General features: G+C 42.1%; 1 protein-coding gene across 1 annotated transcript; it reads left to right on the top strand.

Annotated features, from left to right (window-relative positions):
- Positions 1–980: 980 nt before the first annotated feature.
- LOC310771130 (phosphatidylinositol-3,5-bisphosphate 3-phosphatase MTMR14-like) lies at positions 981–10,454 on the top strand. Its single transcript, XM_083663793.1, has 8 exons — positions 981–1,052; positions 1,176–1,293; positions 1,945–2,015; positions 2,371–2,429; positions 3,872–4,004; positions 4,962–5,135; positions 5,938–6,129; positions 7,382–10,454. Exons 2-8 carry the CDS (start codon positions 1,183–1,185, stop codon positions 7,560–7,562), a joined length of 921 nt encoding a protein of 306 aa, XP_083519919.1. The 5' UTR covers positions 981–1,052; positions 1,176–1,182; the 3' UTR covers positions 7,563–10,454.
- Positions 10,455–11,359: the final 905 nt, after the last annotated feature.

Raw genomic sequence — 11,359 nt, forward strand, 5'->3', positions numbered from 1 at the left:
CTTCTCATGTGTCTCTTCAGAGACTTGTTCAACTGAACTACTTTCCACACATTGAACTTCAACAAACAAAGACGTTTCTTTGTCTATTTAAAAAAAAAAAAAAAAAAAAAAAAAAAAATCACGATATGAGATTTCATCTCAACGATACATATTGTGACGTTTTACTATCGCGAAATTTCGTGGGACGATATATTGTGACACCCCTAATTAAAATGTATTGTGTTTTATAGAAAATTAACATTCTAAATCTAAAATAACATTTCAATATAATAATCTACTTTTTATCTGTTTGGTAATTGTAATAATTTGCAATTGGTTATATATATTTAAAAAAACATCTGCATTTGTGGGGAGCTTAAACATTTAATCAGTAAACACCCAGTTAAAAACAGTTGTATTTTCCACCTTTGTAATCAAGAGAGAAATTTGACTTAATTCACAACTTGAAAAATCCTCAAGGTACTTTGAAAATCAGCTTTATTGTCCATCTTTTGTAAACAATTTGCCATGACTTTTTGCAGGGATGCAATCTCAGGAGTGAACACAGTATCCGCAGCCACATTCAGACACTGTTTCACAAAGTCACCACATGAAAAAGCTCGTCCACCCTTTGCAATCAGTGCAGATATCTGATAACTTGCCCGAGTTGCATTCTGGATAAACTTGGCCAAACTTGGCCCGCGGGCCCCAAATTGGTCAGCACTGGTCTAGAGTGAATCATATTTGGACTCCAGTTTATTATAGACTAATATCTTGATTTATCTACTGTACACTTATGTAAAGTACTGTTGGCATCATCCAAGAACACATAATCACTGTACCATAATAAAAAAAAGCGGTTCTGAAAAGTCTCCATACATAGTCAAAAAACAAAAGAATGCAATAGAGATCACTAGTTATCCAGTTATTGCAAGAATTTGGAAGAGCAAGCAAGCACTAAGTTTCACTAATCTGACCGGTTGGCTACGGGTAGCTGTTGCATAAAGGTTATCGTGGCATTACTGTAATACTCGCAGTCTTTAAGGTTTTCACTTTTCAAAAAATGTCATTTTGTTATGGTTATAATAATAATAATAATACATCGGATTTATATAGCGCTTTTCCAAATGCTCAAAGACGCTTCACAATACAAAACAAAATAATACAATAACTTAAGAATAGAGAAGAAAATAAAGAGAGTAAATGAAAGGTGTCATAGGATACAATCCAAGTGATGTGTCCCCTAACTGGATCCATTTCTCTGTGTCCATTTCCAGTCACATGCTGCCAGATCGACTCTCCAAAGGGGAGGAGGTGAGTGCATTTCCAACAGAATAGTGATTTTATTTTTATTTTTTATTTATTTATTTATTTCAGGGACAGTGCAACATTAATGAACATTTGCATGTAAATGTGCCGGATTATAGCCTCTTCTATGATAATATAAACTTAATTTGGTGGTTTAGTGTGACAAAAATAGGGATAACAAACCAAGAATGCCACTGGGGTGGGACGACCAGTATGTCCTGGTAGGGCTTATGTTCTAATAACAAGGACTGTCTGTTTGTTTGTTAGTGTCTTGAGGCTCCGTGCATGTTTCTCTTCAGACCATGGGGTCTCTGTTGAACTGGTTTATACAGTAGCTCATCCTGCCTCTGGTCTTCAGGAATAAAGGGGCTTCTAATCTTCTCCCAGACTGTAGCAGACCGTGTAAAGTGCTTGGCAACATTGAGTGTCGAAGTTTTGCAAATTCCTTTTGCCTTTCCCGATGCCGCGAGTTTGGTCTAGCTTAAAGGAGACCCAGATTGGCTAGCATGTAATCCAATTTGAGCTGCCTTGTTGCCCCACGATGCGCTGCAGAATGCCGGTGCCGACCCGCCGGGTCGCTGTCGGGTACTAGAGGGCAGTGTTTGGTCGTGGATTGTTGTCTGAGCTCAGAATATGTTTTCTTTCTCCTGTGGGCAGATTTTCTTTTTTTGCTTCAATTTTTTGAAGCACATCGTCTCAGAGAAGTTCTCTGCCGTTAGGAAACAGAGGTACGTTTCTCTCTCCGATTGTTTATCATCACCTTTCTCTCTCTCGTTGCATTTTTCACAATTGTTGTTCTTTCTTTCTTTATTGAATAGTCTTTGTGTGAAGCTTAGCTTATAACAGTCAACACAAAGCGTACGTACACTATAGAATGGCTGCTGGCCACTCTGAGCACTAGATCTTCTATACATTCTCTCATTGTAGCAAATAACTGGCTTTCATGAGCGAGGTTCATCTGTGCCAAACCAACCAATGTTCCTTTTTTTCTCCTCGTCTTTTGATCTCTCTGACACACGCTCGCTTGTTTATTATTTCATCATACTATATATATATATATATATATTTATTTATTTTTTGCAGAAGGAAGAACTCCCACTTCAAAGACAGTGATTTCACTGTGGAGGACCTCTGCCAGTTAAGTAAGTCGGCATCCCTCTCAGGCGTTCCTCTACCCCCACACTTTAATGACATCCCTCCAGATAGAAGATCTGACAGCCCTCTGAAGGCTGGGGCTCCTTTGGAGGACTGACGCCTAGCTCACGCTAGGTGGTCTTAATGCCCCGTTTGAATCTGGGCTAACGTTGGCACGGTTCCCATCGATCATTTATATCAGAAAGATCTCCCACTCCACTCGTTCGTTCAACTCTTGAGAAGTTGCTACAATTTCATTTGGAGGAAGAAATCCCATATAAAATGGTATAAAAGAGCAAAATGCCTAGATCAGTCGACATAAAGATGCATTAAGTCTAAAAATTACATAGATTTTCTTCATCAATATTACCCTCATGTAAATGTACTCTTTAGCCTCTGCACCATGAAGCAAGCCACACCTATTTTGTAGTTCTATTCTCAGTGGATCGTTCGGACGAAATGGGAAAAGCGTCGGGAAGTGTGCGATCCCTCATTTTCCTTTGTGATCCGCCGTCTTTGTCCTATTCTCTAGGACAAGTTACTTTCAAAATGTAATATACTACATATTACTAGTTACTTTCAATTGAAAGTAATAAGTTACTTTACAATATTACTGTCTGTGTAGAGTAACTCGTTACTTATTACACTACTTTTACATTACTTTCACCAAAATAACAGCAGCAGCAGAATGACATCGCCACCCCGGAACCATCCCGAAAAATAATTTCAACCGTCTTGAAGTCAGTGTAAACCCGTCCAAAACTCGAAATGTTATCCTTTTGTCAGCTATAGTGCCTATTTGCGTAAAAACACACAATTTGATTAGGAAATGATTGTACCTTTATTTAAATATGTGTTTTGATTAAAGTAAAGAATGTAACTCAATTTGTAACTTGTGTTACTTGACAAAGTAACTGGTATGATATTACTGAAATCCTATTGGTAATAAGTTATATTACTGAGTTACTGATAAAAGTAATATATTACATGTAATATGTTACTTTTGTAATTAGTTACCCCCCCAACACTGTTCTCTAGTCTGTGTAACATGCTCCAGACTGGATGGCAAGCAGACCAGTCTCGTCTGACCACCCATGCCGGTGGAAGGTCGGGTGAAGTGTTTTAGTCAGCAGACTCCACATTGTTGAGACACGCATGTGTGGCGAGCCTAAATAAGCCCGACCCGGACTGCCGGCGCTGCTGCTCAACACTCACGCATGTGTCTTTCAACAACGGGGAGTCAGCCAGCCCCCGTTTCTTGGCCAGCAGTCCGGGTCCGGCTTGGCTAGTCTTGTTTTTATGTCTCTGTATTTTCTCTTTTGAAATGGATGTTTATTGGTTTGAAACATGGCTTGCTGTGTAAGCACTGTGTGCGATTGGAGGGACAGTGTAAAAATGTTGACCTATAGGAACTTGAACTAACACGCCTCTGCCGTGTGATTGGTCCCAGAATCGAGGGATCGCGGCAGCGTGACGAGCCTGAGCAGCGATTTCTCCCTGATCACTGAGGAGGTGGCCGGCGCCTCGAGCCTCACCAACGACGCCGTGGACGTGTTCTCCAGCCAACCCCAGGCCTCCAGCTGGTCAGGAGAACACACACACACACACACGCACACACACACACACACACACACACACACACACACACAGTCAGAATTAGGTCCATTAAAAATGGATATGAAAAAAAAAAGATATGTATTACAATTCCATGTTGATCCAGTCAGGTAATATCTGAGTTCATCAAAGCTTGACTTGTAACAGTCACTAGCATGCTGTTGCTTTGGCTGCCAAGTCAGTCAGTTCTACAAGAAGGCATAGGATATCTCCAGAAGAGTAAAGGGCAGCACAGAGCATGCTCTGATGAAGGCTTACTAGCCAAAGCAAATTACATGTTGGTGGTTGTGTGCCCTTCCTAGTACAGTGCAAGTACTTATTTTATTTTATCAAACCTAGTACTAGTGAAAGTACTTTTTTCCCTAGTTCTACAAGGCAGTTTTGCAGCACGCTTGCCAGTCTTCAGTCTCTCTTGTCTATTGTAAAAGCCTCTTGGGCAGTAGCTCAGCTCTGTGAATGGGTGAATGTGTGGTTGTAAAGCGCTTTGAGTAGTCGCTCTATAAATACAGTCCATTTACCATTTAAACGATGCTTTAGTTGGGTAAGCAAAGTTTCCAGGAGGTTTTACAGACTTCCAACCAACTGGAGCTAGTTTAAGAAAAGGGAAGAACTTCCATCATAGAGCAGGTGGACGATGTAGCAACCAACTCAAATTACAAACTACCCTGTCAAAAACATCAATTTTTGTGTCAGTTCTTGATCGACTTGACCCAAACTATTAAATTAATTGTGTTGATCAAGACATCTCATTTGTGATTACTAGGGCAAAATATATTGTATTATTGTCACATTTTACGATTACGACATATTGAATAATCATATATATCATCCCATCTGTAAATTATAGGCCATTAGGCCAATATCAACTGTGGGCAAACTGATATCCTCCCTTGATGTGACCGTCTAGTTCTCCTGTCTCTCCCCAGGAGAAAAGCCCCCACCTCCTCCCCCATGGTGGTGTGGAATAAGGCCACCCTTCTGGACGAGCACCTCTCCCACCCACTCAGCGAGGCCCGCTCCTCCAGCTCCTCCTCCTCCAACCAATCAGAGCATGCCGTCACACGCACCGGCAGCAGCCCATTGGCCGTCCCCGGGAGAAGGTGAATGGTTGGAATACAGCATGCCGTGTTGTTTCAGTTTCAGTTGACAGTATATTCAGTGTCCATTTAGTTTCACTCCAGTCTGCTGGAATCAAGTGTGTGTATTTATGTAGTTGGATGGTGATTGGCGCCAGTCTAGTCAGTGCCACAAAGCCCTGCCCACTTTATTTCTGTCTGTCTTTCCTATTTTTTCTCATGTTTTTTCTCATGTTTAACTCTTAAAGTCCCTGGAAATATATAATATATAAAAAATATATATTATATAATATATATATAATATATATATTTTTTTTTAGCATTTTGAGTTCATCACATCACAGGAACCTATGTTAATAAGCCACCAGCCAAATTTGAACAATGATGAACGTCGCAAAGTATGTAAATTTAGGTTTGACAGTCATGTCAAAAGTCATGAGAATCAATTCGATTTTAGAGTGTATTTTCTCCCACGGACTGTGTGGGCGTGTCCCGTCTGCAGCAGGTCTCCGGTCTCCTCAGAGAGAGAGAGAGAGAGAGATTAAATCTTATGGCGTGATAAGATCATGCATTTTAGCACCGCGCGCTCCGCTCTCTTCAGTGAGGAAGTGGAAATCCAGACCTTGTAGAAAAGTATCGATTTTTGGGGTTAGGGTTGAAAGTAATGTCAACCACTTTCTGAACCACACAATTACTCGCATAAGACCCTAAATTTAATAGTTAGAAGGTTTTTGTGGATTTTGGTTTCCAGGGACTTTAACTCTTAAGAGTTAACTCTCTTAACACACACACACTCTCTCTCTCTCTCTCTCTCTCTCTCTCTCAGGTTAGCAGCAGATTACCCTCGGTCAGGTTCCTCCCTCTCTACAGAGTACGGAAGCTGGCAGATCGTCTCGGGCTGCGGCAGCATCCACGACCACCACTTTGCTCCGCCCACCCCCTCCTCGTCCGCAGTCGCTGCCACCTACGACTCCCCCCTCCCCTTCAGCTTCCAAGATGAAGGACCCAGTGGCCGAATGTGAGTAACACACTATACACACCCCCACCCCTTTAAAGGCCATGTATATTTATTTATACGTTTTGTTCTATGAGAGTTAATTCAGTCAGAAGTATATTGACCTTTTTCACAGCAGCCATTTTGTGTCTAAGAGGCAGGGTAAACACAGATGCAACCAAAACATTGAGGGTTTCCAACTTCCAGTCCATTTAGGTGTTCCAGTGCTGGTGCCCTCATTAATGTTTTGGTTGCCCCTGTGTTTACCCTGCCTTTTAGACAATGGCTGCTGTGGTCGTCAGCCGAACAAGGAGATGGTTTCCGGTTCTGCCTCTGCCTGCACCGCTGTGTCCTTCCCTCCCTGTTGTTTAGTCACCCGGCTCTACCTTCTGCCCTGTGCATTTCTCCTGGCTCTACCTTCTGCCCTGTGCATTTCTCCTGGCTCTACCTTCTGCCCTGTGCATTTCTCCTGGCTCTACCTTCTGGCCTGTGCATTTCTCCTGGCTCTCCCTTCTGCCCTGTGCATTTCTCCTGGCTCTACCTTCTGACCTGTGCATTTCTCCTCTGGCTCTACCTTCTGCCCTGTGCATTTCTCCTCGTTTGACACGGTTCAGTTTGGAACGTCAATTATTTATTGCACCCATGTCGGAGGCAGTCTGACTTTGGTGCAATAAATAATTGAAAGTGGAGTCGTGGCGTTATGCGAGCGGTTTTGTTCATTTTGTGTTTTGTTCACCTTCGGCTCAGCACTTGCCCTTTAGGTTTTGGATGTGCGTGCTTACTCCTATCAGTTTGGAGTGTCGACATCATTCCGTATGCGGCCTCATCTGCATATTGTGCTGATAAAAAGCGGCTTCCGAAGGGCATACTTTGCATACTGATTAGTTCCAGTAGTTACCCGCAAAATATTTATGACTCTCAATGGTTAGCAGATAGTGATACACAGAGCATAATGCTGTATTTGAACTCTGATTGTTACAGTAGGAAATCGTCAGCTGCCTATATAGTGTGAAAAACTGCTTCTTCCGATTGGTCCATGAAAAAGATGTTGTCCCTCCTAAATAGTTGAACTTTTCTCAACTTTAGAAAGTGTTCTACTCTATCTAAAATGAAGCCAAACTATGTTTTTTTTCTCCAAGCAGCTGCTCTCCTTTATTTTTAATATTAAGAAAAATTCCATGGCTGTGTGAAAAGAACAGAATATTATAAAGAAATTTAAATCAAGAAATTAAAGAATATTATAAACAAGACTCCTTTCTCAACCCCCGGCCCCCAGGTGTCCCATCCCCTCGGAGCGTCAGGCCCGCCTGGAGGCGGTGCGGGAGGTCTTCCTGGCCGCCTACAGCTCCACCGTGGGCCTCAAGTCCTCGGCGCCCAGCCCTTCCGGCGCCATCTCCGGCCTGCTGGAGCAGTTTGCCCGTGGCGTGGGCCTCCGGGGGACCAACACCATCGTCTGAGACCCCCCCCCCCCCAACCACCCCTTCCCCCCCGTCTTCGACTCCGACCCGCTTCCATCCACCACGCCGCCACGCCGGGGTTCTACCCGCGCGAGCCCAAAGCGGTGTCTCCTGTCCGCCCAGCCGGGGAGGACTCGTCACATCTGGACTTAATACAAACAATAAAGTGCCAAACTTCTCAATTCTATCCTGGGGCAGAAGCATTCATTTTATGTTTTTGTTGTTGTTGTTGTGGTTGTTGTTTTTTTTCTCCCTTTGTTTCACACTTTACACGCCCTGGATTTTTCTTTGTGTTTTTGTCGTCGCCGCCTGTGCCGTTCCACGTTTTTCTTTGGACTTTCTATTCTCCGTGTACGGTCTTGTACATGTTTGTCACATTCAGGGAGTGGTGCTCATGGTGGGAGTGGGTCTTTGCCGCAGTATCAAAAAGGGATACCCAGTTAGCTTTCTAGATGTTAGAATACTCGAGGCTCAGAACCTCGTGTCTTGTGTCCCTGTTACAGGCAGAATATCAAACATTCTTCCTTGCACCGTTCTTCCTTATCTGTTCATACATTTTTATTTTGTTTTTGGTTTGTTTTTGGGACGAATGATCGTCCTCGGGGCAGAAGGCTATATGTTCTCTTGTCTTTGTGCTGCTATTCTTAGCTGATCCAAGCAGAAGAAATATCTTCAGTTCTGGTGGATGCTGGAGTCGAGATAAACAGAGCACTTAATGTGTTTTGATGTAAATGTTTTTCTGTTCCAAATTTGGCGCAGAGGATTGAAATTAGAATATCTGGTCAGTTTTTTTTGTAGCTTGACTTTAAATATAATGATTTAGAGCCTTGGGTGGAGGGTGTCTAGATGTAAGATGCCACCTGAGTGTTATCTGAATTTGGGAGTTTTAAATTGGATTATTTTTCGAGATAAGTTTTATTTCCATTGATTTGTTTTGTCACCAGAACATTTTCAGGGTGTCTTCCGTTCCCTGAGTTACCTCCCGTTAGCCTGGTAAACCAGCCGGTCACGTGAACTTACATTTCCAGACCTGGTAGAACGTCTGGTAGAACGAGATGAAATGTGAGTTCACGCGCCTGGCTGGTTAACCAGGCTAACCTCACGTAGCACAATTTCCGAGATCTCAACCTAGGAGCTTAAGCGTTGAAAGTCCCATTCGAAGAGATCCAGAGCTCCGCTCTTGTTATCTTCTCACCTTGCCAGTCTTACCGTCTCATGGAGCGTTGTGGTAGCGAGCTATAGGTGACTTTATATTGCTGTGACCCAGTGGCCTTCTCAAAGCACACATGCTCTTCAAGAGCATGTGTACTCTTTCTGGTGACACACGGAAGGACATTGCTGCACTGGGCAGATTCACAGCCTGAAGTCATTTCTGTTCTTCCCCCGCAAACAGCTGGCTTGTCGGTGATGCCAAACGGTTTTGATGGCTGCTATACAGTACCTCAGGACCTTCTGTTGTGCCTTTTTAATCTTCAGTAATGACAGAACAGTTTCCTGCTCCGCCGGTCTAGGTTTCAGGTGTATTTAAATGGTTTGAAGAGCTTGGGGGGTTTGTGGATGCTTTGTCACGGGAGTCTAGGTTGTAGACCTTTGGCAGCAGCGTTGGCTTTACAGTTAAGCGTTTCATAGTGGTCAGGTTAACTGCCAACTCTGTTTCTCCTTTATCAATCATGTGGTTGCAAGATGATTAGCGCCGTCCTCTTAGGATTTCAATCAGTCCACCTGCACACCTAAACGAATGAGACTCGAGTTACACTATAGTGAAGGAGGCAAAAGGATATTTTCGTGTTTTGGCAGATTCTTTGAGTCTTACTTTGACCTTCTACAGTCGGAGGCGGTTGCTACATTCTAAGCTGAATCCTGCTTTCTTTGTAAGAAGTCTTTTGGTTAGAGCTATTTTTGAAGCCTTTTTCTTTTTAAACCAGTGAAATGATCTTGAGAAGATACACAATTATGGAGTGAGCCCCCCCCCCTAATGCAGATTGATGCTGTATATTTGACATCATGTCCGCCCAGTGGTTTTGATTAACTTGTTTACTTCCTAAATGTCTAATTTCCCCCAGTTTCCCTGAGGAGCTGTGTTGAGATTGAATCCTTATCTTCTTAACGCAGTAAGGAATTTAAAATCTAGTTTGGTAAAAAAAAAAAAAAATGACAACAAAGTATTTGATGATTGATTACATCAAATCTATCTACAACTCAACAGAGAGCAATGTGTCCGACTTTATACGAGAGCAGTCATCCAACGCTGTTATTCCTGCTAAAGGCATGCCTTCCCCTCCCGCCATGCTTTAAGATCCTCTTTTATGTTAAATATTTCACAAGGTAGCAACAGTGGTGTCAAAGTGAGCGATATCTTCACTGGAGATGATTCCTATTCCAGTATAAGATTCCATGTTCTTTACTTGGTTTTGGCATCAGCAGGGTTTTTTTCCTGTCTTGTCTGTCTGTAGCAGATCCAGTAAGCAGCACAGCACAGGACACCTCACTAATAATGCAAGGAAGCCAATATAGTCATCGTCTTAAAAATGGCTGAGAATGGTCACCAAAACCCTTAATCCTCTCAGATATCTTCACATAGTGTGGTCAATATCTCTCACCCACTTTAGTTTTTTGCATGACATTTTCCAAGTTGATCTAAATCGTGGCATAATGGTTTGATTTGTTGATGATTTTCTTTTCTTTTTAATTTCGTTGAACTGCTGCGTTGCACTCATTGCGTCCTTATTTTCTGTGTAAAGAATTGTTGAATTTTTTGTCTTTTTCTTTGTACAGTCGATAGATTTTTAAGTAATTTTATCATTTTGTTATAAAATGGCGCTTAATTGTTGGCAGAGACGACAGGCTACACTGCAAGCAGGTGGGAATTACAAATAAAACAAACTGACAACACATTTGTTGACTTGCATGTTGTCTTCTCTTGTTCAGATGAAGGGGCTTAACCAGAGCTGTTTATGTAGAAGAGTCGCAACATCTCCATTCACTCCAATGGACCAGTTTTTTTACTCTCAAGAGTTCCAGGAAGTAAGGTCCTGGATTAAGCAGCACTGTCGAGTTGCAGCAAAATGGACAGTTTGTATTGTACTTTGATTTATTTTTTATTTTTTTTAAGAATCAAATTGTACATTATTATCAGCTTTGTTTTAGCATTCAAAAGTAGCGCAAGACCCTTTCCTGGCTGTTCATTGGCTAATGAGTCACGCATTTTGGTCCTCCGCTGACGCCACTCTCTCTCTACAGGACACTAGGCTTAACCATTCATCTGTTAATGTTATTCCTCTACATAATGTATGTTTATTCATCGTCATCCATGGTGTGAACTCAAAATGCATCAACTATTTACAGTAGCTACACGAGGTTTAGCCCTAAACCACTTCCCCGAGAAACTGAGCTGAGGTTGAATCGCTCTTCTTAAAGGAGTAAAGTATAGTTTTGTAAACCAGTAGCCTATTTTCTTCCAAACCACATGCATGGGCTATCCATTATTAAACTGGACTTTTCCAATTTGTTCACGTTATACTTTTAATTTGATAAAATTGAAAACAGTCCAGTTATAGCACAACTTTGTGTGATCATTTATTGATCCCTGGACCCCAGTCTGTTCTATGGTTCAAGGGTAGTTTCTGTAACCACCAGACTTCCCTGCTGCCTCCGAGGCTTGAACTCTAAAATGTTTCAACTATTAATGTATTAACTATTTAAACGGCTGTTGACAGACCTAAGCTATTTATGGAATATGCTACTTTGATAAAAACCTGTTAAATATAATTGACTTGGAGATGTATGAGGGATGATTA

This window comes from Poromitra crassiceps (assembly GCF_964638095.1).
Source record: "Poromitra crassiceps genome assembly, contig: HAP1_SCAFFOLD_666, whole genome shotgun sequence".
Classification (NCBI taxonomy): domain Eukaryota; kingdom Metazoa; phylum Chordata; class Actinopteri; order Beryciformes; family Melamphaidae; genus Poromitra; species Poromitra crassiceps.